Source organism: Ammospiza caudacuta, chromosome 3, assembly GCF_027887145.1.
Source record: "Ammospiza caudacuta isolate bAmmCau1 chromosome 3, bAmmCau1.pri, whole genome shotgun sequence".
NCBI lineage: Eukaryota > Metazoa > Chordata > Aves > Passeriformes > Passerellidae > Ammospiza > Ammospiza caudacuta.
In genome coordinates this window covers 91,122,346-91,140,937 of record NC_080595.1, presented here as the reverse complement: position 1 = coordinate 91,140,937, position 18,592 = coordinate 91,122,346, and the positions used below count along the sequence as shown (strand labels likewise).

Sequence of the window (18,592 nt, the reverse complement as noted above, 5' to 3'; positions counted from 1 at the left end):
GAGAAAATACAGGGAGAGTGCACAGGCAAATGTGGAGGTGAAGTCCTACCCACAGGGATATTGTAGGTGTCAGACCAGCTCACGAGCCTGAGAAACTCTGTTGTGTTCTTTCTCCTGGAGGAGATACAATAGCAGAGACAGGCAAAACCTGTAAGACAGATTTTTCTCAATCTCATCTCGAGAAAGAAATAGTTTAGATGTGCACTAGTGTGATAGATAAGCACCAAATGAGAAAAGGGCATGCTGGCCATAATATTGACAAAGAAAGATGCAGTAATTATTACCTGATCAGTACAAGCATGGACTGCCCATGTGAGTGGACAGATCTGTCTGGATTTGGCTTGTTACCAGTTTGCATAAGGCAGAAGTGCAGCTGGCCTTTACAAGTTTTGTGAAGGATCTACAGAAATAGTTGCTGGGCACTGCCATGAAGGCCAAGGAGAAAATTTTTGAATGGAGGGTGTTGGAGGAGCTTGGAAAATTTTTGAATAGAGGGTATTGGGTTGCAGCAGATGAGACCAATGGCATGGAGGGAGCTGAGAAATTTCAGGGTGTGACAATGTCAGGAAGCTACACCAGACTGGCAAACCTAGGCTTATAGCTAGGATTCTTTTTTCCGAAAGCCAACAGAGATAGGACCTGGAACCAAATAGATAATCAAGTGTAATCTGGCACTCCTCAAATTGTAAAAGATCTGATCTTGTGTCTCTGTTAACATTTCCACCAGCCTGCTGCACACTGAGCCCAGCCCAATAGGAAGAGTAACTGTGATTTCTCAGGAGTAAAGAAAGCCGTGCTCTGTTTCAAAGCAAGTGACCAGAACAAAGCTGTTTCCCCACACAGTGCCCCTTCCAGTGCTCAGGCTGTGGAAAAGTTCCTCTCATTCTTGAAGGTATGGCAGACCAAATTAAACATTTACAGTTCTGCCTGAACAGCTGAATCTGTGAGATAACATGGTCAGTAGAAAGAGGAACAAACACAGGATCTCCACAGCATCTGATTATACCAGAATCTGGCTGTTTGAAGCTAGGGCATGGTTAACTGATAGGAATTTATTTTGGAATTACCTGCAGCTGAGGATGGATTTGGTAGCTATGATACTCCACCACTTGACCATGGAGAAAAGCAGAGCGTGCTGTCAGAGATATCAGAAATTAGTCAGCTCCAACAACTCAAAATTAGAATGCATATTGCAGCAACAGAGTGGGAACAAGGAAAACAGCAATCACAGTGACATATCAAATTCCTGTTCTGAAGCAGAGGGATGTGAAAGACAACTCATTTAGCAATTACACATTCTTTAAATCACAAAAGGGAAAATCACAGAATTGTAAGGAAAAGCACTGCATTCAGTAAGTGAGTGTCAATCCATGAAATGAGATTTTTGCATGCATGTGATGTTCATGCCAGGCAGAACTGCAAAATTAAATGTATTTATACCAGATGCAAAGGCAAGATAAGAAATGGAATATTAGATCAAGAGACAAAAGGACTGAATGCCTTATTCTTTGAAACTAGCAAAATAAGAAAGCAGAATGTCCATAAACTTAAGGTAATTTTTAAATTGCATCATAATACTGTCACTAAGAGATTGTAATTTTTAAACATGACCTACTAAAAGCATTCCAACTAAAATTTTAGATCCATAGAAACCAGCTATTCCAGCTAAAGCATGTGAATTTATGATCTTAGTGAAAAAACCTCACAAAAACAAATAAACAAACTCCACAAAAGAGGACAGACAGTTTATATGGTCAGAAAGATGAACAAGTTAATCCAAAATTTTACCCAGACCTACATTTTTTGCAGCATCAAAACATTAATTCTGATATATTGCCCTGGTGATTTTGCATCTGTGGAATAACTATCATTAATTTTACCCCAGTAAGTTAATATGATGTCTAGAGCATCACACATTTTGCAGAGTGTCTGATATGTTAATACAGAAAAATTAAAGAGGTGAATAAAGTAAATAAAAACCTAGACTTCACTGCCAAAGAATTATAGACCACAGCTTTAATAACGAGATATCAAGAAATAAAGTGAAATATGTATTTTTATATACTCAAGCATTACAAACAATGATTAAAATGAGTTCAGGCCTCAAACCTTTCACTTCGATCTATGTTCTTCACATGGCAGAAAAAGACACTTTCCTAGAATTTGATAGTAAAACACTGTCCTGGAGAAAAAGAAAAAAATATTAACAGAGTATTGATACTATTCTGTTCAATAGTAAGTTATTAAAGTACCAGGCTCTCAGCCAAGAACACAGCTTGGAAGCTAGCTCAGATGTGGATGGATATCAGTTTCCTCAAGAAGAGGGACTGAGAGGCCTGGCAAAAATATTTACCCTATGCAGTACAAGTGTGTGGACATGAACCTCATGTGACAGAGCCCCTGAAAAATCATGCCCCAGCTGCATCTCTCTTCTGGAAATAGCCAGAAAAGTAAAATAGAAAATGAAAAATGAGAATATTGCAGCCAATGACTGTTCAATTGACACAGAGGAAAAACTAAGATGGTTGCACGCAGTTGAGTAAGAGCTGTTCAAGAAATTACCATCCCAAGAGCAGGATTTGAATATCCCCTGAGTAGATGGTCCATGTGTCCATGCTTGGTCTGTGCAGCACAGGCAGGAACACACAGCACCTCCCAAGCGCTCTGGCAGAGACACCCTGAGTGTCTGAGCAGTGGCCTGAGCCCATGATGGCAGGAGTGATGAAAGAAAAAGGAGGCCAACACATGAATCAATGTTTGAGCTTTGAGATTAACTCTGTGCTAATCTGTCTGGTTTGCAATCTGTGGTGTAGATATGTCTGTGTTACCTGACGTGACAACCAGAGAAGCCTGCAGACTAAGTCACCTGAGACAGTGCTCTAGAAAGAGGATGTTTAGAAAAGGTAGGAAACCAAAACTTGTTTTAAAAAGCATTTTTTAAAATTGTTCACTGAATGTGGCTGAAGCAGCAAAGCCAGGAGAGCTACACCACCTACAACTGACTTTTTATCCAGAGCAGTCCAGAATTCAGAAGTGTGGTAACCGAACAAAAATATGAGCTCATCAGCTGTTACAGATCTCAGGGGCCATTAAAATAACAGTTTTGAGAAAAGAATTAAAGAGAAACAAAGTATAAACAAAATCAACCCAGGATTTAAAAGTATTTCTGTCTCAAAATACGTCCATCTTCCTTCTAAGACCCAGATCACAGGGGAGAAGCTTCCACTTTTGGATATTGAATGGTGAAGATAGCATAAGCATTTCAAATGATGTTGAATATAGAGGCAGCCAACTTGAGGATGTGTCAGGACAATCTGAAAACAAAGTTTGTCTCCTTGCTTATTGAAAATACACAGCATTCCCAGTGAGTGCATTTTTCCACAGGCAGAAACTTTCTCATTATAAATGGCATGTCTATTTGCAGTGAGTTTGTACTCCACATCTGGGGATAATCATATTGCTTCATCCTGCTGCCACAGTTATCAAACAGTAAGGCTGAACTGAAAGATAAAACTTGTTATTTTTAAGTTTACAGAATGTATTTGAAAAAAAGAAAAAAAGTCAGGCCAGTCTGAAGCAATATTCCTCAAGGAGTATCAGTAGCATCTTGGTATAAACATGCACATTCCTTGGTTCCTGTGGAGCAGCACCATGAAACTCTGCAGTAATAGAAGTGGGATGGGGAGCTTGCAAAGGCAAACAGCAGCAGTGAAGCAGGAGAGCTCCCACAGCTGGGTGAAACTTTCAGTGTCAGAGAAAATCATGAACTGGAAGCAAGGCACAAAGGCAGCCATGGAAGATAGTGCAACATAGGCTGTTGGTGGGACAGGTCACTCAGCCCAGGTAAAGCTCCACTGACTGCACCTGACGTCACTTAAAGGTTGTCATCACTGAAAGATGACACCAAAGAGCAAAAGGAACTGATGGAAGCACTGACTAAAGAACCCTCTTTGTGTGCTGGTGAAACGATGCAAGGAAGGAGCCTGACGTGGGGAATGCCCTGTGACAGGTGACATGCCAGCAGGACTGCAGAGCTGGCAGCTGGACAGCAGTGGGCAGCCCCTGCAGGGACAGCTGCTTTCCTCGGGGGCTGCTCTGCAGGGTTTGCACAGCTTTCTCCAGAGCAGGAGCCTGAGTGCAAGAAGCCTTTTACAGCTCCAGCGCTTTTTCAGTCCTCAGTCTCTTGCTGTAGATGGCTGCTGAAGAACTGCTGAAATCCATCTGTGCTTATGGTCTGCCAGACTGTCCTTTCAAATAAGATTTTGTAGATTATATTGAATTAATTTAACCTATAGGCTCATGTAAATTGGTCATATACATAATTTATTTTAAAAATTCATAATCCTTTTCCTAAGTGGTCAACACCAAGTACTTGTAAGGAAAATAGAGGAAATTTTCCAAATCCTTGCTAGTTAAGTTATAAAATATATGGCTTAAATATCTTTCTAAATATATTGTAACCCATCTCAAATATTATATAGAAATAAGAATTAAATAGCAGATCTTCAGATATTATTTCTTTCCTATGTTTTTGACTTCGTCTTCCCTAGTGTTCAACTTCCATGACATATCACAGCAACACTAGTAGCAATGCTGTAGCACAAGAGTCTAGAGAAATAAGTAGTGGAAGGCTTTGCCTGCAAGTAGTTAAATATGTACGATTTTTTTGAACTTCATTTTTTGTGTGTATTATGATGACATTATCTGTGTCTTTTGTTAATCTTTAAGGTAATATTTCATTACTTTTTTAGCCCTATTAATATAGTATAAAGAAGAAATAGTCTATTTTCTCTAATTAAGCAAATTAAAAATCAATTTCCAAGCCATCTCATTTAGAAAAGTAATTTTAAAAGCAATGAGACTGTAATTTTGAATTGTGTAACAAATCAATTTGTGTTTTAGAGCACACAGTAGTCAAGGGTGATTCGTTTAGCAAGTTCAACTCAGTTTCCTAATGCACCTCGTATTTTGTTTGTCCTGACCTTACTATCTCCATTTCATTGTAGCACAGTAGGAAAATACATGGAGACCTAATGTTTCTTACAGAGGTTTTTGTTTCTGATTTATTGTGTTCCCTTTTCCTCTGTACTAACATCTCATTTGAACCTGTTGGTTGCCCTCCCAGTACAGTGCCCTCAGTTCAGATCCCTGAGTCTGGGGCTGACTACCAGGCCCCCTCTGTGGGAGTCTGTTCCCATGGAGGAGGTTTTGCTTCTTTTTCCCCCACAATCTGAGCCACAACATGGGGCAATGGTGCTCTGACTATGCTGCCAGAGAACCACACAGCCAAACATCTCAAGTGCTCTGCAAAAACCCACAGAGTCTTCCTTTAGAGGTGATAATATAACATGAGAAAGTAAGATCACAGGTATTTTATAAATAAGTAAACTAAGGGCATAGAGGCCAGTTCACTTTCTGAGAGCCATACATATATGAAGAGCCAGAAATAATAATGAAATACATTATCCTTTTGAAAGTCTGTGTACTAGACTATCAGGTAGATTTTACTTCTCTCACTACTCAGTAGTCTTTAATAAATCCTTAATTGACATAACTATAGTGACCTTCCTGAAAACACAGAAACTTCCCAGTTTCCAGAAAGAGAAAAATGATTCGCCTCTTCTCTCCTTAGCAAAGGAAACAAAGTTTTTAATGCATGGGATCCCTGAGGATCAAACTCAAACACATCTCTACATTATCAACCCTGTGTTCAGAGCAAATCACTGTGAAGAAAATGAACTCTACCCCAGACAAAACCAACACAATGCAGCCACATACTTTTAAAAATTTCAGGGAAAACCTGTTGGTTTTAACAAACATGCGTTGGTGGGATTTTTTTTTCAGTGTGCCATTGAAATAGGAAAATGCAGATAACCCAGTCTCCTTTTCTATACTTCCGTGGTGCAACTGGTAAGCCCTCAGAGATACCAGCAATATTTGAAATGGTGGAGTATCATTTCTTCTGAAGGGGTGGAGCAGACCCCTCTTTTGCCACCTTTGTCACATGCAGAGTGAGAAATATGTAACAGGTAAGGAGCGACTCAAAGACCCCTCAACAGCTGCTGAGCTGTTCAGTCAGTTTGGCTCAGAGAGAACAGAGCCAGGGTTGGATCAGATGTATGAAGAGCCTGTGAGCAGAGTTACATGGCTATAAACCTGGCATGAGAGGAGATTGAGCAAGCAAATCAGATGCCACAAGCACGATTTGCTTGCTGCTAATGATGTCTCTGTAACATCACAGGCTATCTCTAAGCTATATTTTCCACTGCCTTGCTGGCTTGCAAAACTTTTAATGGAACAAGTTTTTCTGGCATAAGAACACTGATTTTTATCTTTAATGAGCAGCCTCTCTATCATTTAGCTTCAGGAAACAGCTTCCTGGTTGTAAACTGCTTGAGACTGCTGACAGCCAGGCAACTTCAAAAGCAGCCAGAAGCAACTTTCTTGCTAACTTTGGGAAGGAATTCAAAAATGCTGAAAGGTGCAGATGATTCTGTTATGGAGCAGGAGGACTCTGCTTCCCGACATGGAGAAATTACGAGTTGGGATATCAATGACATCAAACTTCCTCAGGTATGTGCCTGTGTCGTAGAAATTTATTTAGTTCTGACCAGTCATCTCCACCACTGATCTTAAATGCTTTCTCAGTCATCTATGACTCATTGCCTTTATTCTCTTTGTCACCTTGAGGTATGGGGGAATTTTGCTAGAAAATATTGAGAAAATATTGACATTTCCACGCATTTCTCCTTAAATGTATCATTGAAAGAACTGTTGATGGATGAAATACAGCAACGCTGCAAAGGCATTGTTTTCACTGGTGGATTAGGTGCAGAGAAAGCAGAGGGGAAAAAGGTGCCTCCTCCTGTGGGCACTTAATTAGAGCTGTCCAGGACTTGCTTTTTGCCCTGGGTAGTGTCTTTTGAGAAGGGAGCACAGCACACACCACTGCCTTGCTACTGTGGGTGTTCAGTGTCGTTGCACATTGGGCTCCAGCTCCATAGCTCACAGGGAGGCAAGTCTCTTGCCTCCCATATGGAGGCAAGGCTTTTCATGAACACCTAGAGAAACCTTCCCTCATGTTTGCAGAGGTTTGCTGAGAGACACAAGAGTGATCTTCCCCTCCCTCTGTCCTTTTCTAGTTCTCTTAGCTAAAAGTTTCAACCATGCTCTCCAGTGAAAGCCCACACACCCTGCACACTAATGTCACCTCCTTGTTCCTCAGCTCTGCATATTTCTGCCAGATTCCTCCTGCTGCAATCCTTCAGCATCCAGCTCTGCCTTTCAGCTCCCAGCCCTGCCTTCTTACTGGATCCCAGCCTCCTCCCTGCTGTAACAGTGCTGTTTGCTCAAAGCCTCCATGTTCCATAATATCCCCTTCCCTGCCCTTCAGCCCAAGGTCACCTTCACCTGCACTTCAGTCTAGAGGCATCATGGACACCCTTCCCTACACTATCCAGTGGCTACCAGGGGAGCATGGAAATTTTTCTCTTCTTGGTTGATGTTCTTACTGCTGCCATGGCTCTCAGTTCTGGGATTAGCAATTTAAAGGAAATTTCTACTAAGCGTTTGTATCCCTTACAAGAACTTTTCCCTCAAAATCATCATCAGGTATGGTAGATGCTTTACAGCTTACTGCATTTTACTATATTGACTGTACTCACTGATGTACACTGATGTGATGTGTACATCACATCACATTTGTGATGGTGTTTGATCACATCACATCACATTTGATTTGGGTCTTTAGAGTTTTTTCCCCAGTTTTATTTTTATTGCTCCTTACTCTGTTGTCCTTGAGGCATGGTGTTTGTTCTGGGGTGGTTTTTTTGTGTTTTTTATTCTTTTTGGTTGGTTGGTTGGTTGGTTGGTTGGGTGAATGAGAACAAGCTCCTGGCCAGGCCTTCCCAGTCCTCTGGGGCCTGTGGGGAGCCACAAAGATCTGTGTTTTTCCTGCCTTATCTCCACCGCTCCCTCCTGACCACCAGCATCACCTGCTGGGGTGCTGGAGTCACCTAGGCTACAGGAAACCCAGCAGAGGTCCAACTCTGCTCTGCTCCTGGACAAGTTTTTCTCTTCCCCAGCCTAAAATGTGGCTTGCTTTTCTTTTTCCACAGCATGTGAGCCAGACAGACTGGTTTCAAGAATGGCCAGATTCCTATGTAAAGCATATCTATAGCTCAGAGGATAAAAATGCTCAGAGGCACCACAGCAGCTGGGCAATGAGAAACACCAACAACCACAACTCTCGCATCTTAAAAAAGTCCTGCCTTGGGGTGGTGGTTTGTGGTAACAACTGCTCTACCTTGGATGGGAGGAAGATCTACCTAAGACCAGCCATATGTGATAAAGCCAGGCAAAAACAACAGCGTAAGTACGAACATGGCAGTTCATTGCAGCTCATAAATGAACACATCATAGAAATCAAAGTATAGGATACCCTTTGGATTACCCAGCCTTCCCTCTGCCATTCCTTATATTCCAATGCAACTCTTGATTTGGAACAATGCATTTTACACTTCTTATTGTTGGAGAGTAGTCATCTGCTTGTTCATTTTCTTTTTTTCCCTAAACATTTTTAAATCTCTATTTTTGCTGGTTAGGGATTGCTTCCCAGCCTTCTCAGGCCCATTACTGATGGTACTGAGAAAGCTGCACAGTGCAGGCAGTTCCTGCACTGCCCTGCTGTTCCTGCCCACCAGAGTGTTGGCTTCATTATTGCCCTGGCCCAGGAGGCAAGTCTTGCAGGAAAGAAGTTGCTCATAAACTGTGATGACTGGAAAATAGGCCCCACAGTCACGTCACTGGAGCCTGACAATGCAAACAGAGAACATGAGCTGCACACACATTTTAAACAAGACCATTCCAAACAATTGTGATTGCTCAGTAGAGCTAGCACATACTGATTTCTGGATCTGATGTACATTTTAACTAAAGAAAGGTATTACTCAGGTGCTCACTGGGGCCAGAACAGTGTTCTCTAGAAACACATATGACATTCCAAACACTGTCCAGAGAAAAACTAAAACTGACCATGATAATAAATGATAAGATTGTAATAACATTGTAATAGAAATAATTTTTGAAGGTTATATTTAATAACAGACAGAATAAAGAATAAAATCCCTTCTATGATTGGTTTGTTTATATTGATTTTTGCTTGTGTTTGGAAGTTTTTCACATAGTTTCTCTCAGTGTAATTTCTGAGCACCAAACCAGAAGTGGCAATCTGCCAGCAATGAACCATTGTATCACATGGGATTCATCTAACTGGTGTTGTATAGAAAATGCTTCCCCCTCCTCTTGCTCCAGGGAAATGCTGTCCAAACTGCAATGGACCACTGCGGCTCCTTTCCTGCCGAGGCCACGGTGGTTACCCAGTTACCAACTTCTGGAGGCATGAAGGCCAATTCATATTTTTCCAGGTCAGTATAAAATTACTTAACATTATGCAAGTTAATTTTAAAGACTGGTATTTTAAGTTTTATTTTGCAAATTTTTTTTGTTCCAACAGATAGGGGTTATTGAATATGACAAGGTCAAATGACTGTAAGAAGAAAAAGTTTTCACAAGGTCCTAAGCAACCTGATCTAACTCTGAAGTTAGTCCTGCCTGAGCAGGAGGATGAGCTAGAGGGCCCTTCCAGCCCAAATTAGCCTATGCTACTATGATTTTACAGCACAGTGTATTTTTTATTTAGGCTTCTGTGAAAACTGGTTGATTTTGAAGTGTTTTGCCTCAGGTACATAGGAACCAACAAATCCTCAGAAATACCATATTATGTCTTCTCCTTATCTAAGACACTATGCATAATCCTGAGGGAATCTTGGAAGAGGAGATGGTTGTACCCAAGGGACTGTCTATGGAAAATGCCATCTATGTATTTTATGTAACTTGTATCTGGAACACAGTGTATGCAAGTGTTTAAATAATGGGCACTATTTCTGGAAGCTGTAGTCCTGGTTTAGTAACATTACCACTTGCCTGCTTTCCACTCTTTCACTTATGTGCAGGCTAAATAAAATTAATTCTCTGTGGAAGGTAATGAAAATTAATGTTCAGATAAATATGTCTAAACTGTAAGAAGAATTCAAGAATTCAAGAATTCAAGCAGGGGGTTCAGCTGGGGCTCTGTTGGGGGAACTGTCTTCTACAAATAAATGTGGTGCACTGATTTTATTATTTCAAAGGGTTTCTACCCTACCCATCCCACTTCATCTGGGATATGCTTATTATTTGAGCTCACAGGAACTAAATCCTATTAAATACAGAGCATTAAATTAGACCATAATACGTGATTTTGGCCTGTGGTATAAATTCTGTTCCCTTAAGATTATTAACAAGATTGCTTCTACCTTTAATGTACTGTAATTACTTTCTAAAGTGCAAAGGAGCTCATGACCACCCACGTCCAGAAACAAAACTAGAAGCAGAAGCAAGAAGATCAATCCAAAAAGCAAAGACAGCTTTTTCTTCATCTTCTCTAAGACTAAAAAGAATCCAGGAGATTGAGGTAACTCTTGCTGTTGGTCAATGAAATTTTGGTCAGGCAGTCTGTGGTTCAAGGCATGGTGGAGGCTATCTGGGTTTGGGTCTGGGTGGGAGCAGGCTTTACATCTCCACATTCTGCATGCCCATGATCAGGCCAAGAAGGACCAGGGCTGTCCTGAGCATCCTGCTCTCCTTAGTGCTGTCATGAACTGCCAGCACCTCCTCTCCAGAGGAAATTTGCACCTGGTGGCAGCAGGAGATTGCATCTACACTGGTAAACAAAGCAGGGCTGCAGGGCAGGCTAAGTTTCATCACCATTCACATGGAGCTTCCTGTGCATAAGTTTCTGCCCAGTGCCTCTTGACCTATTTCTTGGCACTACCGAGAAGGGTGAAGGCATGCTCCACCTCTGCTTGTTCCCCTTGAGTTTCTGCAAGAAAGGGGGAAGGTTCATAACCTGTACCTGGTTCGCCTGGTTTGAAGGCAGAAGAGTGCTTTGAAGGACTTTGTGAAGCATTGATGTTAAAACATCTGCTCTGATGGGTGTGGAAACACTTGTGAAAGTATCTCCAGAGATCCTTGGGACTGCCTCATGACTGATGGAGGGAATCCCAGTGACTTTCCTGCAAAGGCTATGTTAAACTCAGTTGTCATCACCAGTATTCACATGCAGTTTGTCTTTTGATATGTTAGGGGTGGTGCATTCCCCCAGCCTGATATTGGAGATAGTAATCCATGCCCTTTCAGCCACAGACAGAAAGGATAATTGATCTGAGTGGGGACAGATTTCTTAAATGGATGACATGGAGAAGGAAGGGGATCTGGGAACCCAAGAAGCAGATTAAATGTGCACACAGGAAGTTAAACCCATTTGAATAGAATGTGAATATAGAAGCTGCAGCTATTTCTACTGGAAATACTCAGGAGGACACTAAAAACCAGAACCTTTTGACACAAGTGCCTGGGAACAAAAGCATAAGAAAAACCAGCTGATCTGTCTAATTGCCTAACAAAAACAAAAAAAAAATGCTTTTCCTATCACTGGTTTAGTTCTGTCTGCATGAACACTGAAATAGTTTCCACCTAGGAAATATGACTGAGCCACATGGCTTTCTTTTATAGCTGAGTCTGCTGGTTTGCCTACTTGCTTAGGTCAAGTTTCCTGTAGACATGCCTTCATCTTTCCCTTCCTCAAATATCTTCCTGAGGCTTTCACTTTCAATTGTGTGTGATTAGAAACAGACTAAAGATGTCACAAATGTATAATAGTAGAGCCTGCTTTTCAGCTGTTCTGACTCTACAGTCAGACCTAAACCATTTATCCTTGTTGGTTTTCCAGTTCATGGCTCTCCAGCAGGTTTTCCATGGGAGTAACCCATCATATTCATGTTTTGCCAAACTAGCTGTGGTACAACTAACATAGGAGTCTGATTTGTCACACAGAATCTCTGTTGCTCAATCTGCAAAAATATAATCCAAAAAGATTCAATTTTAATGTGTTCAATCTGGAAAACATACTCTGAAAAGAGTCGGTTTTAATGTGCTCACATGAAATCAGGGAGTAGAACTTCGGAAAAAGGTATGAGCCCAAAATAGAGCAAGTGATTTATAGGATGGTCTCTCTATGGCATCTATGGCAGGTCTGTAGCTGAAGGTGGGCTGGGTCCTACACCAGATTGTTGGAATTTTTTCTCATGGTAAGTAGAGAACAACTGAAAGGCAATTTGCTGCTCCAGCAGTCTGCAAAACCACTATAATTAAATGGATGAAAAAGCAGAATTATAAAGAAGAAAGACCTGCAAGCACTCATTAGAAATGAATTGTCTGAAAGGAATTAAAGTTTGCATAATTATAATCCAATAATTGGAGCAATTAAAGAAGTTGTGAAATATCCAGAACAGAAGACCCAGAAGAATAATTCTTGTGTGCTGATCCCTACCTGAATGAAATTTCTGTTTGTGGAGTAAAAAAAGGTAAAGCTAGGCAAATTAATTAATTAGAAATAGACTCTAGTAAAGCTGAAGAATATTTTTGTAGTGAAAAGATCACTTCAGAACAATCAGGATAAAAAAATCATACTTAGCTTTTCCAGTCTGCACAGAAAAAGAAATCTGTGGTGTCAAAGGTATTAGCATAATTTCATTTGTAGGTCATTCTTCAGTATATGCTGGCAGTGGACCCAATGGTCTAAACAATGCTTTCAGTGTAAAACAGGCTTTGGGCAAAAACTGGTGAAACAAAAGCAGACCCAAGAGCTGGGAGCTGTTCAGTTTGCCCCCACAGCCCATGGGCACCCCCACTATGGTGGGGGAGGCTCTGCTATGCCGTCTGCTTTGTTACCTGTGTTCACAGAACCACAGGATGGTCAAAAAGACATCTAAGGCCATCAAACCAAACCATCGTGTTAGTTGAGTGCCTTTGTAAGCAGCTCACAGAGAAGTGCTACACCACACCATGTTTTACTAACCCATGCCTTGCTTTCCCAAGTCTCTGACAGGTGCAATGCCGACACAGGAGCCTTTGCCTTTGCTTCTTTCCGACCCGGATGCTCACATGCCACCTGCTAATTTCAGGGGACACTTGAGCAAAAGCTCCCAGGAGCCAATGCTGAGCGGCTGCTCTGGGCAGCTTCCATTCCCGAGGAGAGCTGGGGAGGATGGGGCCTCCAGAGAGGCTCCCACCTGGAGCCGAGGCCTGTCCCTCAGGGGCACCCCCAGAGCTGAGAGGCTGAGCGGTGTCCCTGCCATGCCCAGCACAGCCCCTTCTCCCCAGCAGTGCACCCACCTCAGCACCCAGCACGTCCTGCCCATGGCTGAGGGTGGCCATGATCCCTTCAGGTGTGATGTGGGCCCTTTGGGAGATGGATCCTGTGAGACGGAATCCCCGCTGGCCTACGGCCCCTGTGTGCTGCCTCCCGCTGCACCTCAGGCAGGGCCCTGCCCCATGGCGAGGGGGGCACGGCCTCAGCTCTCGCTGCTTCCACGGGGAAGGGAAGGACACAGGGGTGGGGGAGGGCACCAAGTCTGTCTCAACTACTGCAGCAATGACATGGTTTTTAACCTGTACCCATTACGGTGACTTTGTTCAAATGTCCCTGCTCGACCCTTCTTTGGCAATGGGTCCAATTCTCCACCCCTCTGGCAACACAGATGTCAAAGTGCTACCACAACAGGTCTCACTTTAGCTCCTCTTGCAGGCCCCAGAAGGGGCTTTCACACCTGAAGGCTTGTCTTTGTTCCTTTTTATTTAACAGTCTTATTTCCCACCACTGTTTCATGGATCTAATAAAAGCTATCAGGTCCTCTTACAGACTGCCTTGCTGCCATTCTGGTTTGGTAGCATTTCAACCCTCCTCAATACATAGCTTGTTCAAGCCTGTGGGACTGTGGAAGGTGTAAATGGATGATCTCAAGGATCACAACTATCATGTGCAACCTTCTGCACTCTTCCAGCTTCTTCAGGCAGTCCCTCTTCAGACCTAAGTGCCTGCACTGCAGAGCCTTGGACACATGTTGTATAAAGTTGGATCCAGGACTTCATATAGGATCTCATAAGAGTGGAGTAGATGGGGAGAATCCTCCTCCTCCACCTGTAGCCACATTTCTTTTGATGCAGCCCAGGATATATTTGGGCTTCTGAGCTGCATATGCACATTGTGTCCAATATACCAACTGCCCTAAGTCCTTACCTGCAGGGGTGGACCCACTTTCATGTATGTATATATTCAAGGTGCCTTGCTGCTTTTTCCAGGCACTTTTCATTTCTTTCATTGCAGACAAAGAATCCTTCAGCATCCATTCCATACATCATCCACTTTGCTGATCACTACCATAAGCTGTATTTCAGCAGGACCCATCAGTTCTCTACATTTGTTTAAAAAACTAGGGTGCCAAATAGGAATTTTCTTGCCTGAACTTAATAGCTCAGACACCTTTGGCAAAGATTCCTTTATGCTTTCCCATAACTGACATCTGCATGGCTTTGCTGTATGACTGGCCTCTGCTGCTCTCTGGACTGGGTTCCAGGGACCACCAGCCTCCCCTGCAGAGGCAGGCACTGACACACAGCCCTGCTGCCACCTCTGCAAGAAAGAGCTGAGGGATGTCATGTACGACGTATGGGGCCACATTGTCTGGGAGGACAGTATTACAAAACAAGTGCCAATAAAAACTTCATAGTACCTCAGAATGGGATGTATAACATGTACATCAGATAGTTTCAGTCTTAGCTTTTTTCTTTTCCCTCTAGTTTTTATATTAGTTGCTACGGAAACCACTCTCCTGGTGACGGGTGTAGTTCAGAGACATTTACAAGACAAGAATGAATTGTATTTATAGAGTGTTTCAAAATGTTTATTGGAATTTGTGAAACGGGATGCACAGTGATTTAAGTGGAAAAAAATCTAAATGTAGATTACAAAATAACAGTGTACTATTATACATGAAGGTCAACTCACCAAACTTTTTTTTAGTCATTGAGTTACTCCCACACTAATTCCAAACTTGGCATGTTTTATGATTTTTCAGGTCATTAACTCAAAGAAGGAAACTTTGATCAACATTTGTTACAACTTCTATGACACAAAAAGAGAAATTAATAGGAGCCATGAACACTTGTGCTTCAGGAGGTGAGCAGGAGGATTAGGGACAGGCAAGGCTGCTGGGGCTGGTGTCCCATAGCTGAGATTCCTCAGTCCAGTCACAGAGGTGAGGGACTGCAAAGGGGATGGCCCCTGCCATGGCCATCTGGCTCTGTCTCACCTTGTCTCTCCTCTGAATTCCTTGCCTCTCCACTGCAGTGCTGCCAGAACCACCCCTGAGCAGTAGTGCCATTCAGATGTGTGGCTGGGAGGCTCCTTGGTAATTGTTTCCACACCAAAGTTCTATCAGTTCCCCTTACACTCACCAAACACTTCCTCTATTTTTAGAAACTTTCAGCAAAGGGGATTTGATAACCAATCCTGTTCCATGGCTTCTCTGTTCTAATCCCAGCTGTTAGCATTTTTTCACTCATCTGACTTTCTTTCCTGCAAATCAGCCATTTCTTCAACTCTTTTAAGATGGGTAGAATCCAGTTACTAAGTTTCACAGGCTTCCTAAGGGTCTATTACAACTGAAGCTTCCTAAAAGATAATTACTACCAACCTTTCTCCCTGCCTGTGAAGGAAGAGCCTTTTTGTTGGTTTGCCTTTGAGTCTGAATCAAAAGGTTTTCAAAATGAAACGTATTCCAGTGATCTCAGCTCCCCTGAGTAGCTCCCTGCCATAGAAGAGCCATGCCTTCTTGCAGTTTCCAGGCTTGTAATCCTGCACAAGCAGGACTGACCTGCAGTTTAGGGGGACCCAAAATTCATGCAGTGTTCATGCAGCGTTCATCACCCCCAGCCTGTTTCCAACAGAAACACATTTTAGGCTCAAGGAGGACAGGTTATTAATTTTTAAAAAGGAGGAACTAAACCTTTATGATTTTTCTAAGGTTAGACACAGAAAGTCTTTCCAGATTTATAACCAGGGTCATTTCCAAGCTCTTGAAGCAACTTCTGTACTGGCAGCTCCTTCCACTTCAGATACATTCAGCACGATGGGTCAATATAGCACCAAATTTATTTCTGTTTACAAAGATACCAACCCCATCTCGGACCTTCACAAAAATTAATTTTTCAAAGGGGATTGAAATTAATTTTTCAATTTGGGATATGTGAAAAAAAAATATATGTATCATTGCTTTAAGCCTCTTTTACCAGTTCTAAGGTACTGTGCCCAGCTGGGCAGTGATAAGAACAGTAGAATCGTAGGATGGTTTGGGTTGGAAGAGACCTTAAAGACCATTTAGCTCCAAACCCCACTGCCATGGGCCAGGACGCCTTCCACTAGAGCAGATTACTTAAAGCCCCTCCAGGTACTGGAAGGTGCTGTAATATCATCCCAGAGCTTCCTCTCTTCCAGGCTGAACAGCCTCAGCTCTCTGAGCCAGTCTTCATGGAAAAGGGTTTTGAGCTCTGTGATCAACTTAGTGGCCTCCTATGGACTCATTCCAAGATGGACAGGTCCATTTTTCTTGTGTTGGGAGCCCCAGACCTCGATGCAGCACTCCAGTCTAGGTGGAGTCTCACGAGAGCATAGTGGAGAGGGAGAATCAGAGCTGAAAGAGTACTGGATGGATGCATGATCCTCTGATCCTATATTTAAGAAAATGTAATGAACACTCAGGTTATTCAGATTAACTTCATCAAGAAACACCAATTGATCTGTGAGGATCCACCCATAGGTAACCCTGTGACCTTGTTCTCTCCAGCTGAAAATGGTTTTCTGCAAGGCCCAGGTGCAGCAAAGCATTAGGGAGCCAGCAGAGATGCAAGGAGGTTAGGATGTGGATGATTACACAGGCAAAATTAATTCTGGCTTATTGCTGTTTCTGATGTCTGTAGCTACTGGCAAAGCTAACACAAATCCCCATACATGGCATGGATGATGATACTACATTCCTGAGCTCTTAGCTCTGAAAGCACTGGCCTAAGTATCTAAGGGCTAATTTTTTGGGAGCAATATCTGTGCTTGCTCTGAAGCAAGTCTTTTTATACATAAGGGCTCTTTTGAGGCCCTCAGAGAATTACAATGTTCCTCAGAGTCCTACATTAACCAGGCTGTATCTTACAGAAACTTAACTTCCATGTTTGGAGGATTTTGACTCATGCAGCATTTAAAGGTGAAATAGACACATAATGATAAGGAGCTATAGGACTGTGCCCCCTGTTGACAGAGTGACAAAACTATCCTTTGTCCCTTTAAAAACGAAAGAAGCCCAGAAGTTTCTCTCCTCAATTAGGTGAAAAAGCCACCTCATAGGCCTAGAGGACTTCACCTCAAACTTAAGGATAGCCAATTGGACTGGAGCAAAAAAGTCCCCCCTGGGCAATTTACTAGAAGAAGAAGAAGAGTACAAAAAAACTAATTGCTTTTGTAAGGTGTTATACCAGGAGCAAGGACCTCCTGCACCTGGCTCAGTTTTTCTCTGTTTGTTATTTTGCCTTTTATTAAACCTTTTTGTTTCCAACACTGCAAAAGAAGCCCTCCTGCTGGTTTTTATGCCTCCAAGGGCAGCTGAGCTATTTTGGGTGTGTTATAGGCCTCCAAGAGCTTATGAGACCTGGCTCGAGGAGGCTACTATAACAAGGAACTCCCTACAAGACAGCAACTGCACACCTGAATTTATTAGTGCGTTTATCCTGAGAACATCAGATTGAGAAAGGGTAATGTTTTTGTATCAGTCACAGCAAAGGGAAAATGAGAAAACAAAACAGGGATTTGACCCACATCTCTCCAGCCCTGGAAACATACACTGTGTTTCTTGTGGCTTTCCTCTCCACAGGACCTCTACCTTTGCATGTGAAAAAATTGCAGGTCAGACTGAGCAAAGACATATTTTTCTTTTCAACCCCTCGTACAAAGCTCCTGCCCCTGGGAAGATTGGTGAGGTGTGGAGGCCCTGGAGGGGCTTCTCCTAAGTTACACCCCATTGGCTCCTTCCCCTGTTCCTATGCCTGAACATAGGTGCTCCTGAGGCTCTCCCTCCCTTTTCCCTGATTGGGCCTCACCTTGATACTGCATGGAGACCAAGGTCAGCCAGGAGGCCCCTGGGGGAGAGAGCAGGACCCTGGGGGGGAGTGTGTGTAGGGGAGGAGAACATCTCACCGCGCGGCTGAATTAAACATCTGTGGATATTATGCAAAAGCCTTCTTGCTTCTTTACCCTGGACTTTACTAGCAGCAATTCAAACTGCAGCAGTGAGGCTATGGACTATTTTCTACAATATGGTCCTAAATGCATTTTCTATATTTTAAATGAAACAAGGTTGTCAAACTTCTGGTGCTAGAAAAAATTCCAGCTGAGGAAGCTTTAGGGGATACATCTCCATTCATTGTAGAGAGCTTTTCTTTCCTTGTGGTCTTTGGGATATTTAGTAATCTGTGTGTCTGGTATTCCTGGCAATTTTGCTCTGATTTCCCTCAGGGTATTAATTTGGGGATTTTTAATAACTATGGTTCAGAAGTCAGTGTTTTACTTTATTGCAAGCAATATGTAGAAGTGACCCCTGTGGTGGAT

The 18,592-nt window shown here is 42.6% G+C and overlaps 1 protein-coding gene across 1 annotated transcript; it reads left to right on the top strand.

Annotated features, from left to right (window-relative positions):
- The first annotated feature begins 6,471 nt into the window (after positions 1–6,471).
- GCM1 (glial cells missing transcription factor 1) lies at positions 6,472–13,569 on the top strand. Its single transcript, XM_058801507.1, has 5 exons — positions 6,472–6,573; positions 8,118–8,370; positions 9,313–9,425; positions 10,385–10,513; positions 12,979–13,569. Exons 1-5 carry the CDS (start codon positions 6,472–6,474, stop codon positions 13,567–13,569), a joined length of 1,188 nt encoding a protein of 395 aa, XP_058657490.1.
- Positions 13,570–18,592: the final 5,023 nt, after the last annotated feature.

Excerpts from the sequence above, each read along its gene's own strand:
- GCM1 (XM_058801507.1), top strand. The coding sequence starts at position 6,472 with ATGCTGAAAGGTGCAGATGATTCTGTTATGGAGCAGGAGGACTCTGCT. Across the intron at positions 6,574-8,117 it reads ATGACATCAAACTTCCTCAG|CATGTGAGCCAGACAGACTG; the intron begins GTATGTGCCTGT and ends CTTTTTCCACAG. Across the intron at positions 10,514-12,978 it reads AAAGAATCCAGGAGATTGAG|TCTCTGACAGGTGCAATGCC; the intron begins GTAACTCTTGCT and ends TGCTTTCCCAAG.